General features: G+C 48.4%; 1 protein-coding gene across 1 annotated transcript in view; it reads left to right on the top strand.

Annotated features, from left to right (window-relative positions):
• LOC107122388 (aromatase) overlaps positions 1–16,434 on the top strand; it is a 37,267-nt gene that overhangs the window by 656 nt on the left and 20,177 nt on the right. The window contains exons 2-4 of the mRNA XM_015425477.1: positions 3,007–3,157; positions 9,154–9,308; positions 12,927–13,103. Of these exons, the coding sequence (XP_015280963.1) occupies positions 3,007–3,157; positions 9,154–9,308; positions 12,927–13,103 (483 nt within the window). The remainder of the gene's footprint in view (positions 1–3,006; positions 3,158–9,153; positions 9,309–12,926; positions 13,104–16,434) is intronic.

Genomic DNA, 16,434 nt, shown 5'->3' with positions numbered 1-16,434 from the left:
CCCCGGCCCTGTTGCTGCACCCTGCCTTCCCTCAGTGCGTGACACACATCAGAGAAATGGCCTTTCCCCTAAAGAATATCTGTAGCATAGTGATTAGAAGGGTTAGATTTGAGTCCAGCAGCACTGCAGAGACCCACAACATCTTCAGGGCATAAGCTTTTGAGGCTCAACGCTCCCTTCTTCAGATACAGGTTACAGTGACCAATTAGGATGCTGGGAGAGCCAGGCAGGGTTGCCAGTTCCAGGCAGGGAAAGACCTGGAGATTTTGGGGGTGAGGCCTGAGAAGGACAAAGGGTTGGGGAGGGGAGGCACTTCAACAAGCTCTAATGCCGTAGAGTCCACCTTCCAAAGTGGCCACTTTCTCCAGGTGAACGGATCCCGGTTGCCTGGGAATCAGTCGTAAAAGCAGGAGAGAGTTGGCAACCTAGAGCCAAGTTCCGATTCCATACTCTGCCGTAGAAGCTTGCCGAGTGACCTTGGGCCAGTCACCTTCCCTCTCAGCTTAACTAAAAATCGCAGGGTTGTAGTGAGGGCAAAACTGCCAGGGCAGAGGACAACTGTATCAGTGATTCTAAGCTCTTTGGAGAAAAGGTGAGATGAAACCAGATAGGTAGCTCTTTAAACATTACCTTCATTAGTACTGTTTAAAATCTTGTTTTGCTATGCTTGGACATGAATTTGTACTGCTTCTAATATAAGAATGGATATGGATTGCAGTGGGATATCAGTATATAAGTGATTGCATAAACGTCTGCTACTTGGAGCCAGTGTTCCCTCTAAGCTGAGTTAGTGTGAGCTAGCTTGCAGTTTTTTAGCCTGCAGCTCACACGTTTTTGTCTTAGCTCAGGAAGGAGGGCTCCAGAGCAAACTAATTTATGCAATAGCCAAATTGCGCGCTCCCAACTTTAATGCCACTAGCTCACAAAGTAGAATTTTTGCTCACAAGACTCCACAGCTTAGAGGGAGCATTGCGAGCTACTGCAGATTCTAACAGCTTATTTTATACTTCCTGGTTTGTTACTCTCGTAAGAACTTCCTGCATCTCACTGATTACATGTTTTTTTCTCCGGCCCTTCCCCCAAGAGCTCAAGGTGGGATACAGGGCTCTCCCTTTCATTTTATCCTCGCAACAACTCTGTGAAGTAGTTTAGGTTAGAAAGAAAGTGACTGGCCTAAGGCTGTTACCCCCATGAGCTGCATGACTGAGTGAGGATTTGAACCCAGGTCTGCCCGGCCTGGAATCTTAACCACTACCAGGGTTGCCAGCTCTGGCTTGGGAAATACCCGGAGATTTTGGGGGTGAGTTCTGAGGAAGGAAGGGGTTTGGGGGGGGGAGGGGGGGAGGGGCCTCCGCATGGTACAATGCCATAGAGTCCACCCTTCAAAGCAGCCATTTTCTCCAGGGGAGCTGATCTCTGTCAGCTGGAGATCAGTTGTAAAAGCAGAAGATCTCCAGGCCCCACCTGGAGACTGGTAACCCTAGCCACTACAGTTGTGGGTGTGTTACCCTGGGTAACAAACCCGCAGGCTGTGATCCATAAAGAACTCAATGGCAGCAGCTGCATAATCATGGAGAAGCCGGGTTGCTTCCCAGACATGGCTGAGATGATTAATTTTCCAATTTAAATCCTCCCATGCCTGGGAAAAAAACATTTCAGGGCCCCGTTTCACACATCTCCTCAAATGCAAGCAGGTCAAAATAAGCCCCCTACCCCCTGTAATCCAAGAAAAGCTTATCTCGCTAATGTCTATTCTGTTGAAGTCTTTTACACTTCAAGGCAGTATTGGAGACAGATGTGAGCTCCTGTTGTTCTTTGAAACCTTGGAACCTTGGAACCTTCAAACAATCCATGCACCTTGCACAGAAGATCAAAATATACCAGGTCCCCCATCCTAACCTCATTATTTTGGCTGCAAGCAGAACTAATTTCAGATGTGCCGGACGCTTAGAGATGCATTCTGTCAAGGGGTCAAGGCCGAGAGTTTCAGCCCAAGAAAAATGTCATTTCATTCAAAGGACACCTGGGGGTATTCCAGGACTTCTGGAGGGGGCGGGGCGGAGAAGCCAGTGAGAAAAAGAGGTTCAAACTCAGCTGGGTCTGGTGGTGGGGTCTGCATGATTTATTTATTTGCCGCACACACCAAGAAAGCTGGGATGCCAACTCTGAGTTGGGAAACTCCTGGAAATTTGAGGGTGGGTCTTTAGGATGGTGGGATTTGGGGGGGGGAACCTCAGAGGGACATAATACCACAGAGTCCACCCTCCAGAACAGAAGGAGGAGGAGGAGGAGGAGATTGGATCTATACCCCGCCCTTCACTACCCAAGGGAGTCTCAGAGTGGCTTACAAATGGCTTTCCCCTCCCCTCCCCACAACAGACACCCTGTGAGGTAGGTGGGGCTGAGAGAGCTCTGACAGAAACTGCTCTTTTTTCAAGAACAGCTCTTATCAGAATTACAGCTTGCCCAAGGTCATCCAGCCAGGTGCAAGTGGAGAAGTGGGGAATCAAACCCAGTTCTCCCAGATTAGAGTCCACACATTTAACCACTACACCAAACTGGCTCTCAAACAAACACCAGAGTCCACAACAGGGGGGTAGGAAAAAAATAACAATTCAGATGCAAGCAAATCCAGATTTTCCCTTGTAAACTTAATGGGGGGGAACCTTCAGCTAAAACCCCTCATGACACACATGAGTCTGTCTTATACTGAATCAGACCAGTGGTCCATCGAGATCAATATTGTCCACTCAGACTGGCAGCGGCTCTCCAGGGACTCCTTTCCCATCACCTACTGCCTGGTCCCTTTTTTAACTGGAAATGCCGGGGATTGAACCTGGGACCTTCTGCATGCAATGCATGCCAAGCAGATGCTCTGCCACTGAGCCACAGCCCTTCCCTCTACTCCTAGGGTGGCAAAGCACTTTGTATATTCAGAGACTTCTCTGCCTGTTCCTTGCCTGCCAATACTAATCAATCCTACTTCCCTCCACCCTCCCCCTTTAGGGCCTGGCTATTGTATGGGCATTGGCCCGCTTCTATCGCACTGGAGGTTTCTTTGGATGGGCGTGGGGAGTGCCTGCAACTACTACAACGGGATGTACGGTGAATTCATGCGAGTCTGGATCAACGGAGAAGAGACCCTCATTATTAGCAAGTAAATCTTTGAATTGTGCAACTAGGGAAATACTGTGGGAGGGGGCAGGGCTGGGTCCGGATTGTGGGGAAGGTGCCCGTGCACAGAACACCCATGTGTCCCCCCCCTCCCCTCCTCTGCTTGCCGCCAGGACGGCCATTCGTGCCTCTCTCCTCACGACCTTGCAAGCCTTCCCACTGCCCACGCTCACAGCTGCCTGTGTTGGGTTGCCAGCCCTCAGGTGGGGACTGGAGATCTCCTGGAATCACAACTGATCTCCAGACCACAGGGATCAGTTCCCCTGGAGGAAATGGCTGCTTTGGAGGGTGGACTCTGTGGCATGGTACCCTGCTGAGGTCCCTCCTCTCTCCAAACCCCGACCTCCCCAGGCTCCACCCCCCAAAAATTCCAGGAATTTACACCAAATCAGATCCTTGGTCCATCACTGGCAGAGCCTCTGCTTGGCATGCAGAAGGTCCCAGGTTCAATCCCCAACATTCCCAGTTGAAAGGCTCAGGTAGGAGGTGATGGGGAAGACCTCTTCCCAAGACCTTGGAGAGTTGCTGCCAGTCTGAGTAGATGATACTGACTTTGATGGGCTGAGGGTCTGATTCAGTATCAGGCAGCTCCTGTGTTCATGTGACTGGCAATGGCTCTCCAGGTTGCAGGCTAAGGCCTTTCCCATCACCTCCTCCCTGAGCCTTTTCACTGGACATGCCAGAGATTGAGCCTGGGACCTGCTGATGCTCGGTCACTGAGCGCCAAGGCCCCCCTCTTGGAGCTTCTCTTCCAAGCACTGTGCTGATGTCATTCCATTGGCAGCCAATGGTGCCGTCATCAGACCCAGACTTCAGGGCAAGTTACGCAAACCGTCGTGGCACTGGGTCAAGCCCTTGGTGTACCAGAGTCAGACAGTGACATCTATTCAGACTTGTATCAGCTATTCAGAGACTCAGGAGAGGTACTTTCCATCACCTGCTACCTGACCCTTCCAGCTGTAGCAACAGTAACTAGTTAGTTGGTTTTTTTTTAAAGGATTAGACAAATTCATGGAGGTTACCTCCATAAAAAGATTATTTATCACAATGGTTAAATGGAACCTCCATGTTCAGAAGCAGTACACCTTTGAATGCCCATTGCTTGTGGCAGCAGCAGGCGGCTTTGGCCACTGAGCCCCTGCTGTGGACCTTCCAAGGTATCTGACTGGTAATCCAACAAGATGCTGGATTAAATGGGTCTCTGATGCACAGCATCGAGCCTCTTCTGTTTTTATACTGTGGGACAAGTAGAAATTGCCAATTCTTAACCAAAAGGAGCTGGTCTTTCTAAGCTGAGTAGGACTTAGTTCAACATCACAGCAATAATCTCATTGACATGCTAATTGTGGTGTCCTCTGAATGTTAAGGGAGCCAAATGCCTCCCAAAGGAAAATGCAAGTGAAACATACAAGCAGCCCACAACAGGAATGCAAGCACATCCTGCCTGATTGTTCCTGTACTGTGCCATTGCTGTGCTCACTGTGACATCTTTAAGCTTCTAGCTCCCTCTAAAGGAAATTCAGAGTAATCTAAACTAGTATAACAGCAGAACAAAGATTCAGGTGGGTAGCCATGTTGGTCTGAACAGCAGAACACAGTTTGAGTCCGGTGGCACCTTTAAGACCAACAAAGTTTGATTCTGGGTATAAGATTTCGCATGCATGCAACACTTCATGAGATGCTTGCACACAAAAGCTTATACCTTCAATAAAACTCTGTTGGACTTAAAAGTGCCACTGGACTCAAATTTTGTTCTGTTGCTTCAGACCAACATGGCGACCCACCTGAATGTATCTGAAGAAGTGTGCATGGACACGAAAGCTTATACCCAGAATTAAACTTTGGCCCCGGTCACACGGGCCAGATAACGCGGGGGAGAGGCGTGGCTGTTCGTCCCGGAGCAAAATAAAGCACGGTAGCCCGATCACACGGTCCCCCAAGGCTTCACCCTTTGGCTGTTAGCTGGCAATCACACGGCGATGCTGGAGCGTGGCAAAGAAGCGGTGCGGCAACTTGCAATGTTCCCTCTAAGCTGTGGAGTCTTGTGAGCAAAAGTTCTACTTTGTGAGCTACTGGCATGAAAGTTGTGAGCGAGCCATTTGGCTACTGCATAAATTAGTTTGCTCTGGAGCCACCTCTCCTGAGCTAATACAAAAATGTGTGAGCTGGAGGCTAGAAAACTGTGAGCTAGCTCACACTAACTCTGGTTAGAGGGAACACTGGCCCTGACCTGCATAGCCCAGGCGAGCCTGATCTCGTCAGATCTTGGAAGCTAAGCAGGGCTGACCCTGGCAGGTACTTGGAAGGGACACCTCCAAGGAATACCAGGGCTGGGATGCAGAGGCAGGCAATAACAATGCCACCTCTCTGAAAAGTCCGAGCCCCACTGGAGGTCACCAGAAGTCACCATGACTTCCAGGCTCGCAAGGGCACATGCAACCCAAACCCTAGATACTCACCAAAAAAAAAAAAACAACCCCAAAGAAAAGGCTATGTACTGGATTGTGTGCAAACCAAATATTAGTATATACACTGCAAAAGTAGAGTGTGTTGAGTGAAAACAGTCCCTATATACAGTGCATAATACAGGAAAGTATGACCATTCAAATATACAAAAAAATGTCAACGCATAATACAGTCAGTTATGACAATAGGAAAAGTATACGTTATACTTGAAAATGGTTTGACTTGTCTTTTATAGACAATTTACTACTTTCTAGGCCATTCTGCAATGGGACTATAACAGGAACTATTCTGAGCCTTCGAGCCGCCCTGAGCCTTCGGGGTAGGGCGGGGTATAAATTTAAATATAAATAAATAAATACATGAAGAAGATACTGAAACAGTGTCTTAAGCAGTCGGCAGACTGTCAATTGCTATGCTTTTCCTATTGTCATAACTCACAGTGTTATGCATTGGAAAAAAATTGTATATTTGAATGGTCATACCTTACTGCATTATGCCCCGTATATAGGGACTGTTTTCACTCATCGCACTATACTTTTGCACGGTATACATTAATAGTTGGTTTGCACACAATCCAGTGCATAGCCTGTCCTCTAGGCAAACCTTGGTGGATTGCTTAAGGCGCTAGAGCTGGGGGGGGGGAGCAAAAGATTTAGAGGGCCACAGGCCACCCCGAGGGCTCCAGGGTGCAAGGCAGAGAAGGAGCCAAGCCAGTGTTGCTGCTACACATGTCTACCATGTTCTGTTGGTATTACTTCCAGGTAAACATGCGTAGGATTGCAGCCCTGGGAATGAGCTGGTTGTTGTTACATGATGTTTGGGTATGCATTGTTGAATGGGGTGAGGGGACCAAAGCCATAGTTCAGCTTGGGCACCAAAAGCCCTTGGGCCTGACCTGATTGGGTCATCTGGTGAGATGTGCCCTGCACGATTTTCTCCACATGGTCCTGGGAAGGGTGGGTGTGATTGGTTTCAAATTTTAGATCCCACTTCTCCGGACTAATTTGAAGCAGCTTAGAATGCACCTGTAAAAATCAGCACAAACAAAATACAAAATTTACAAAAATGTGTGACTTTTGAATGCATGTAGCTGTCTTGTGCAGTTGGACCCCTGGTGCTGTCCGCTCTGGCCAGCAGCCGCTTTAAAGGGTCTGAAGCTGAGGGCTTGCCCAGAAGATCCTTTTAACCAGATGTACTGAGGACCGAACCGGAGCCCCTTCTAAATACAAAGCATATGCACTGAGCTATGGCCCTCCATAAAGTGACCCACCAGGGCAGAGTAGGACAGACCCTACTGCTGATAGAGTAACAAAAAAACAACCATCTACATCATGCTGTAGATTTCTTTATGTCTTCTGCTGCCATTTTTTAGAGAACTAAGGTTAAATTGTACCCTTTTGGCTAGGGTTGCCAGCTCCAGGTGGGAAAATCCCTAGAAATCTGAGGGGGTGGAGTTTGGGGAGGGTAGTGGGAGGAGCCTCAGCAGAGTATAACGACACAGAGTCCACCCTCCAAAGCAGCCGTTTCCCGCAGAGGAACTGATCTTTGTCATCTGGAGACTGGTTGTAATCCCAGGAGATCTCCAGGCCCCACCTGTGGGGTCAGCAACCCTACTTTTGGCAGAGCCGGGGCCAATTCCAGATGTCGCAGGGCCCTAGGCAGAGAGCATCCATGTATCTCCTTCCCTGTCTACCACTGTGACCCCCTGTGACGATACCTCTCCCCTTTTAATTTGTGTGACTTTAAATTCCTTGTTGTTTCTTTCTCTCCCTCAAAGTATCTATTGCTGCCACCAGGAATTTAATTCCAGTCTTTAATTAAACTTTCCCACAGTATTGTGTCCAAGCTCTAAGGCTCCTTCGTTGGGCTATGTGGTTCTGAGGATAAGACTCTGGGTTAACAATAAACAAGATAAAACTTTATTGGTAAAAGAAGCATATTGGTTACAAGATGTTTTGTTAAGTTGCTTAGTAAAATCTTTCACTTTTTACTCAGGTCTCTGTCAGCTTTCCCCCTCACACTCTTAAAATACTCTGACTACATTAGATTTTTACTAATATGCCCCCCTAAATAGATTTTCTTCCTCTTTAGAATCTTAACGCTTTTCACAGCACTTCTATATGATTCTAGTTAGAAGACTGCTTCTCAGACTCTCTGTGTAGAGTGACCACAATTGGCAGCTACTTGTTGTAAAATAGTCAAAAGTATTTAAATTACTCAGAGTATCAATAGATCTTGCTCTATTGGAAAGAAGAGATTTCTTTGCTTTTAAAAAACCTTTATTTCTAAGGGTAAAAGGTATACAGGGAACCTAAAAAATAACAGAACATCTAACAGCTACATTTTCTACTGATTACTTCTCAAAACATAGTCACACACTAAGACACAGATAATGGAGAATCTGTCCTTCTTCTCGATCCCTAGAAAGGAAGTCACCTGAAAACAAACAACCAATCTGTATCACACCTTTTCCCAGGCTAATTCCCCATTGGCTCTGCACCAGGTTTCCTTTCCAGGTCAGTCTAAACAATAGCAATACCAGGTAAACAAGTTAACCCTATAATGACTGGATGGTCAGACCTTGTAAACGCATACATTTCCAACACTACTGACTTCACACGTCAAACTTCAGACTTCAAACTTCAGACTGAACCCCTGCCTTCTCTCTCTCCACACACGCCTCCTAGCTCCGCCCACACACTCTCAGTCACCAACCAATCACCTCACTCACTCATCTCCCTCTAGGGTTGCCAAGTCCAAATTGTCCGAGAGCGGTGGGCTCCCGGATGGCGTCCTCTTCATGCGCGCGCGCCGCGTGTGTGTCACCCGGAAGTGACGTCACACGCTGGGGGCGGGGCCACGCCATTTGAGGGGAAAACGCCCCCAGCGTGCGACATCACTTCCGGGTGACGCACACGCGGGGGTGGGGTTTCCCCCGGGCCCCGATTCCGCGGGAGCGGGAATCGGGGCTCGAAACTGGGGGGAATTCCGCCCCCCGGGGGGGGGGTTGGGAACCCTATCTCCCTCTTTCACCCCCCCTTGTTCTACTGACACTTACCAACCATTTAAAGAAACACACACATATAACTTGAAATCATCACACACCCATTCCTGCCTCCCTTCCCCACTACTGATCCATGCGACTGCGCATCCTTTCCCCACCTCCTCGCAAGCTCTCTCCCTGCCCAAGCTCACAGCTGCCTGCACCACTCGCATGCCCTGACAATGACAATGGTGGGCACTGGCCAGTGCATACAGCTGGGAGCACGGATTGCAGAGTGCTGGCCAGCAGGTGGGCAGGGGAAGGTCAGACAGGTGGGCAGCAGGGGCGGCACATGGGCAGGTGCGTCAGCTGCAGCGGGCCCCGTCGAATGCCCTGGGTCCAGGCAATTTCCCCTCCCTCCGGGTATGTTGACACCAGCTCTGGGCAGGGTGGAATGTGTCAATGAAGGCAGAGGCTGGCTGAGCCCAAAGCAAGCCAGTAATTCCGTGTCCTTTCCTCCCACTCCCTAGATCTTCAAGCATGTTCCACGTAATGAAACACGGACACTACATCTCCAGATTTGGGAGCAAGTTGGGACTGAAGTGCATCGGCATGCATGAAAACGGCATCATCTTTAACAACAACCCGGCTCTTTGGAAAGAAATCCGGCCCTTCTTCACCAAAGGTAAACGGCGGAGGCTGCAATCGAGGACGCTTTCCTGGGAGTAAGACCCACTGAATAAAATGGGGACTACTTCTTAGGATTGCTCGCACAACTTCCCATCTTAGTGTTTATTTCTCTTTCCTGTCAGGGCGTTTGGAATAATAACGAGGGAAACAGTACAATTGTCAGGCCAAACAGCAACAGTAGGTTGAGGGGGCCTGCAACTAGGGAGGTCAGCCTCCAGGTGAGGCCAGGGGATCGCCCAGAGTTAACAGCTCATCTCCAGACTACAGAGATCAGTTCCCGTAGAGTAAACGGATGCTTTGGAGGGTGGACTCTGTGGCATTATATCCCTCTGAAGTCCCTGTCCTCCCCCAGGCTCCACCCCCAAATCTCCAGGAGTTTCCCAGCCTATATCCCGGCCCCCCCCCCCCCCCCCCCCATTCCCTGCCGTTGGCCACGGGATGACTGCAACAGGAAGTACTTCTTCAGTGGGGATACCTTTACTTCCTGTTTGGTGATCAGAACAACCTTTGGCAGACGTTTTCTGGCAGCAAATTTATTTTAATTATAAACAACCTTCTTTCCATCACGGAATTCAATGCAACAGGGTTCCCAAGACTGCTGAAGCAAAAGATTAGCCCCAGAGTCGAGCAAGTGCAGCACTAGAGAACAGTACAAACCAGTTCCATCACTTCTATGGAATCAAAGCCCTCCCCAAGACTGCAATGTAGTTGGGGAAAATGCTTTGGAAAAACAGACCTTTCAGTGTAATTCTTTGGAGTTTGTGTAATTCTGCTGACTGGTAAACATCCCTCTCAGTTACATATTGCCAAGTCTCTCTCGCTCCCATTTGTTTTGGTTTCTGTGAACTCTAACCAAACAGTAGGCTTACCAGAAGTCCTCTTTCTAGAGGATATTACCTCTTTTTTTGGTGTCAATCCCCTTTTGGGCTCTTTTTAAAAAGTGATTAAAATGCCCTCTTTTGGGGGTGACGGAGTTGCCAGACCCCAGGTCCAGGCGGAAAACCCCACTCCCAAACAGCAACATCACCATATGACGTCCCTGACACACTGACATCATACAGAAGTGATGCCATTGTGTTGGGGACATCGCGTGCCAATGCTCTGGTTCTTGGCCAAAACTCTATGGTTCGACCCTGGTTTTATCGTAGAGTTTTGCCCAAAAACCAGAGTGTTTCCTCCAATGTCACCGACATGGTGACATCACTTCTGGGGATGTCAATGTGTCAGGAACGTCCCCACCCGCTCCTGGAATGCCCCCCCCAGATCCTCCCATTGGCCAGACGAAGGGGCCTGGCTGGCTACCCTAGTTAGGAATATTCCTAATTAGTAGCAATTATCACAGCTTAAGTGGTAGAGGTATTCAAAAAGAGATTTGTCATAGTGAGAGCCAGTTTGGTGTAGTAATTGCACAGACTCTAATCTGGGAGAACCAGGTTTGATTCCCCACTCCTCCATTTGCAGCTGCTGGATGACCTTGGGCAAGCCATAGTTCTGACAAGAGCTGTCCTTGAAAGGGCAGTTCTCAACAGAGCTCTCTCAGCCCCACCTACCTCACAGGGTGTCTGTTCCGTCTGACGCTGTGTAAAACAGCACCTTCTGGACAGATTCAACGCATGGCCAGATTCAAAGTAGAATTAAATCATTTTTATTATTAAGTCCACATGCATTCATAAGAGTCTTTACTCACATCTTCGTAATCTAATTCATTTCACTGGCTCATGGTGAAAAGGATGCGTGTGCCCACTCCTTGCCGTTTGAAGATAACAAAAGGCCACGGGAAGAGAGCTGTAAACTCTAATCCTTGCGCCTCTCTGAGTGCCGGATGCTGTGGGATGTCTAACTAAAGACTTCAATTCCCAGGAGCCACTGCTCTTAAAGATATATATGGCAGTTCTACTTAACTACAGTTTAAACGCTGGCTGGGGCAGCACAGTGTCTGTTGTGGGGAGGGGAAGGGAAAGGAGTTTGTAAGCCACTCTGAGACTCCAAGTGAAGGGCGGGGTATAAATCCAATCTCTCTTCCTCTCTTCTCTTATCGCTTGTTTGAACTAGTCAGTTGGGAAATATGGCCTCTTTTTTGCTTTTCAAACCTACCAGACAGCCAGAACCAGGGTAATGGCTGGGGTTGCCAGTCTCCAGGTGGTGGCTGGAGATCTTCCAGGATTACAACTGGTCTCCAGGTTACAGAGATCAGTTCCCCTGGGGAAAATGGCTGCTTTGGAAGGTGGACTGTAGGGCATTGTATCCCACTGAGCTCCCTCCTTCCAGGTGCCACCTGGAGGTTGGCAACCCTAGGTGGGATAGAAATGAAGTAAATAAATAAATAACCTCCCATCACGCCATTTCCTGACAGAAAAGACCACCCCCACCACCCCAGCTGCTTTACAATGCAATTCTCAATAGAGGTCCAACCTGATAAGACTTCAATTAACTTATAAAGATGCAGCTCTAGTTAGGACTAGACCCGGGGTCCCCAACCTTTTTGAACCAGCAAACACCTTTGGAATTTTGACAATGTGTGGTGGGCATAGCCACATGGCTGCCGCAGGAGGCACAGCTAGCCAAAATGGCCGCCACAGCTTACCTTCAGTCACACCGTGAAGATTCTTGTGCTGTGGTGGCAGCTGCTGCCAAAGCAATGTTTTTAAAAATCTGCACAGCCAATCAAATCCCCATTGGCCAATCAGAAGCCTTGTTGGGCAAAAGCCCCACCTGGTCCCACCTACTTTCTAAAAAACACTTGGTGGCCATCAGGAAAGGTATCAGCAGTTGCCATGGTACCTATGGGCATCGTGTTGAGGACTCCTGGATTAGACTGTTAAGTTTGCCATTCATTTTTTCTTACTGGGACTTACAGAAGCCGGGGCAGGGGGATTGCATTTTCTGTCAGGAAAACAGCACTGTAACCCAGTTCATTGCAGGCTCCCATGTGGCTGATTATAAGAGCTCAATTATTCATCAGAGGATCCAGTCAAATATCTTCATTGTCATATGAGACAGCTTTTTGCGTGGCAGCAAAAGGTTTCACTAGGCTTGGTGCCAGGGCAATTGTTGCAGGGAGAATGTCCCATGCTCGAAGACCCACCACAAAAAAGGATCCGTCCTTGGGTTTTACAACCAAATTTGATAGATTATGGCCCCGGTCACACGGAGAATTAGGTATGCGGAGGGTACGGATTAAGGGCGGATCAAACTGGCGTGATCAGACACCAACATCTGGCAAGCGTCGCGCACCCGCTCCTAACCCATCGCATCTGGCCAAAAATGCAGATCAAAAAGGTACTAGGGAAAATGGAGTACCTACCGGAAGATCCGCAGCAACGGCAGGTGTGGGATTGCGGACACACCAGCAGCCTGTAGCATCCTGCAGCCGTCCGCAACCCGCACATGCGCACTAACGCGGGACCGTCGTGTTGCCTCGCTGGGACGATGCCATTGCCTCCCCAGTGTGATCGGGTGCCGACGGAGGGAGAATGGAGCCGCGGGGAAGCGTAAGATCGCACTCCCGTGCTTCTTTTAGCTCCGCATCTAATATGCCTCCCTTCCCTGATGGATTTTCCCACTCATATGACCGGGACCTATATGGATTTTTTTTTCCTTTGTGAAATTTCAGCTCTGTCAGGTCCAGGTCTGGTGAGAATGATCGCTATTTGCGTTAACTCAACGAGAGAACATCTGGATCGTCTGGAGGAGGTGACAACCGATTTGGGATACATCAACGCCCTGAATCTTATGAGGTGTATCATGCTGGACACGTCAAACAGACTTTTTCTGGGGATTCCTCTTGATGGTACTACAGTTCTTTTTTCCCCCCTTATATTTTTCTGCCATCCCATTTCTAATGTCTAATCAGAAAGCAGGTTGTAAGAAAGTATTTGCATATGCAAACAAAGGGGGAGAAGACTCGGGGTAATGAAGGCTTCAAAACCTGATTCTATATCAAGGTCTTGTGCACCTTGTCACAGGAGGCAAATGTGTTGGGATACTTACTGCAGGTAAGGGACAGGCATTCAAATATTAAACACCCCCTTTGTTAATGTCATCGTTATAACTCATCTGAATTGGGAAAAAATACTATGGCCCCGGTCACACAGGCCAGATATCACGGGGGGGAGGTGTGGCTAATTGCCCCGGAGGAAACTAACGCGCGGCTGCCCGAGCACACATCCCAGTCGAGGTCCCGTGGTTCAGGGGAAATGCCGATCAGACGGGTATCCTGCAGCACGGCACAGAAGCCGCGCTGCGTGATCACACTAGCAATTGCTTTTTGTGCGCATGCGCTGTTGGGCGCTGTTGCGCAACCTGCGGAGACGAACAGCAGCGGGCGCCGGATGCCACGTAAGTCCACCAGGAACGCGATCAGACGCCCGCCCTTGGCCCGCGGTTTCAGGAAGCTAGTACCTCGTAGGTACTAGTTTTTAACTCCGCACCTTCGGCGGGGAGCCACGGGTTCACCACGGGAGCACTGCGCTTCCCAGATGTTGGGGTGAGATTGCACCTGGAAATTCCGCGGGCCTCCCGTGCCTCTCCCGCGGCAACTTTGCCCTGTGACCGGGGCCTATAAGTAGTATTTGAAAATCTTCAGACGGGGCTGTTTCTCTGGCATCTAGCAGTCTGGCCTAAGGGAGAGTAAGAGAGAATGTCTACAGGTATCTAACTGACAGGGAAGTTGTCCGATGAGTGAAATTATACTGAACTTGCCACACAAAAGGGCAGCACTGTCCATCTTTCCAAAGTGTTTCTTACAAAGACATTGGTGGCCTGAGAAGACTTTGATTCTATGTAAGCAGATACTTCTGTTCTAGGGAGAGAGGTGCACATAGCTTTACTATCCTCCTCACAGGCAGGATTTTCAGCCAGAGGTCATATGAACTTAGATGCCACATGGGTCCCTGTTCTTTGTGCTCGAAGTTCATCCAAGCCCTAAAATTAGATGGTACAGAGATAGCCAAAACCTTTTAAAAAGGGAGTGTGGGGCAGAACAAGCTTCATCTGAACAGATCAGCGAGAGATTTCCTCGCAGGAATCTGTGAATCCCAGCAATGGTGTTTTGCAAGGAAGTATTTTTATCATGTTGCGAAGCCAAAGAAGCACCTCCGTGGGATTTGTGTGGGAGAAAGCTTTGCTTATATTTTCATCTGGCATAGTTTCTTCTCTCCAGCTAAGCAGGACTAAACAGTCTGCTAATCTAACAAAAGCATTGAATGATGCCGGTATCCACAAAACATTATAGCAAAATACTGCAATATCTGCAGTGGTTAATGTCTGACATGAGAAAGTCAAGCCATTCCCTACATTGCCAAATGTACAAAAGTAGCATAATTAATCAGAAGTGAAAGGAAAGTGCTTTGCACGTGACAAAGTCATCAGCATTTCCCCCCATGGTCCAACATTAGCTAGCTTCCAGTTTTCTAGTTGTACTGATATGGGGGGGGGGGATTCTCTCTAGCAACTTTTCCCACCCCCTGCATAATTTTACAAACTTAACTGGATGGGGAGAGAGAGTATGCTTAGCCTGGAAAGGAGACAACTGAGACGTGATATGATAGCCATCTTCAAATATTTGAAGGGTTGTTACAGTTGTTCTGTGTTGTCCCAGAAGGTCAGACCCCTCCAATAGTTTGAAATTAAATCAAAAGAGTAGGGATGGGAATGAACCAGAAAAATTCAGTTCGTGGTTCGTTATTGAACCTTGAGCCAAACCGAATCGGGAGGTTCATTAGTGAACCAAACTGGTTCATGGCCCTACAGACCTTGTTGAAAGGGACCTCAGTCCCTTTAAACAGGCTTTCTTGTGGACTCCCTTTAAACTTGTGCAAAAGACAGTCTGAAACAGCTGAGTGGTGGGAAGCAGGCTGCTCCCCACTGCTCAGCTGTTTTTGCAGTTTTTACTGGGAACAGAAACCAGGGGTTTAAAGGGACTCGGAGTCCCTTTAAACTCCTACTTCCTGCTCTATCCAAGAACCACTGCAAACTGTTTTAAAAGTTCGTGGAAGTTCATGATGGTAGACCTGTCACAAACTTCAGTTCATGAAACACAAACGCGGCATAATTCGTGATGAATTTTGCTTTGTGGTTCAGTTCATGCCCATCCCTACAAAAAAGTCTTTGGTGAAATATTAGGAAAAATTTCCTGACAGAGCAGTTCCTCAGTCAAACATGCTTCCTGGGGAGATGGTGAGCTCTCTTTCTTTGGAGGTTTTTAAGCACAGGCTAGATGGCCACCTGATTCTGCGATTCACTATGAATTTCGGGAGATTGTGAGATGGAGGGCAGAAAGGGACGAGCCAGTGCATGCCCCAGGTAATGCCGATTGCCACTTTGAGGTCAGGAAGGAATTTTCCTCCAGGGATCCTGGAGGTTTTCTGCCTTCCTCTGGGCATAGAGCAGGGGTCACTGGGAGAATTGGGGGAGATAACTGTGAATTGTGTGTGGGGGGGGGGCTGGACTAGGTGACCCTTGAGATCTCTTCCAGCTCTATAGGTTCTGTTTTTCTAGGGAGGAGGGAACCTTTAGCCCATTCCTTCCCTAAAATTTTCTGATAGTCCTGGTGGAGAAAACTTTTAGGTATCCATATGTTTTCCCCACAGCATAAATAAACACAGCTTGTGAGTGAGCTGTGAGAAAATGGCAAGGGAAGAGAGGGATAAAATTCTCCCCTCTTCCTGCAAATCCACTGTGATAAAGTAATCCTGACAGCTAAATCTGCAACAGAAAATGGCCATTTAAAATAAACAAGGAAGAGTCTATAACCTATAGCTGAGCCCCCTCTTCTGGCCAAATTTGAAGCCTATTTTAGGCTTCCTTGGTAGGGGAAGGGAAGCTCTTGATTGTTATGATACATCAAGGTATCAAAATTCTATAGAAGCTTGGTGTAGAGCCAGTTTGGTGTAGTGGTTAAGTGCGTGGACTCTAATCTGGGAGAACCGGGTTTGATTCCCCACTCCTCCACTTGTACCTGCTGATGTGACCTTGGGTCAGTCACAAGCTCTGGCACAGCTGTCCTTGAAAAAGGGCAGTTTGTATCAGAGTTCTCTCAGCCCCACCCACCTCACAGGGTGTCTGTTGTGGGGAGGGGAAGGGAGTTTGTAAGCCGCTCTTAGACTCCAAGTGAAGGGCGG

This window comes from Gekko japonicus, unplaced genomic scaffold (genome assembly GCF_001447785.1).
Source record: "Gekko japonicus isolate JY-2015 unplaced genomic scaffold, Gekko_japonicus_V1.1 scaffold462, whole genome shotgun sequence".
NCBI lineage: Eukaryota > Metazoa > Chordata > Lepidosauria > Squamata > Gekkonidae > Gekko > Gekko japonicus.
The sequence above is the reverse complement of the archived record's forward strand: the minus strand, read 5'-3'. Positions and strand labels throughout refer to the sequence as shown.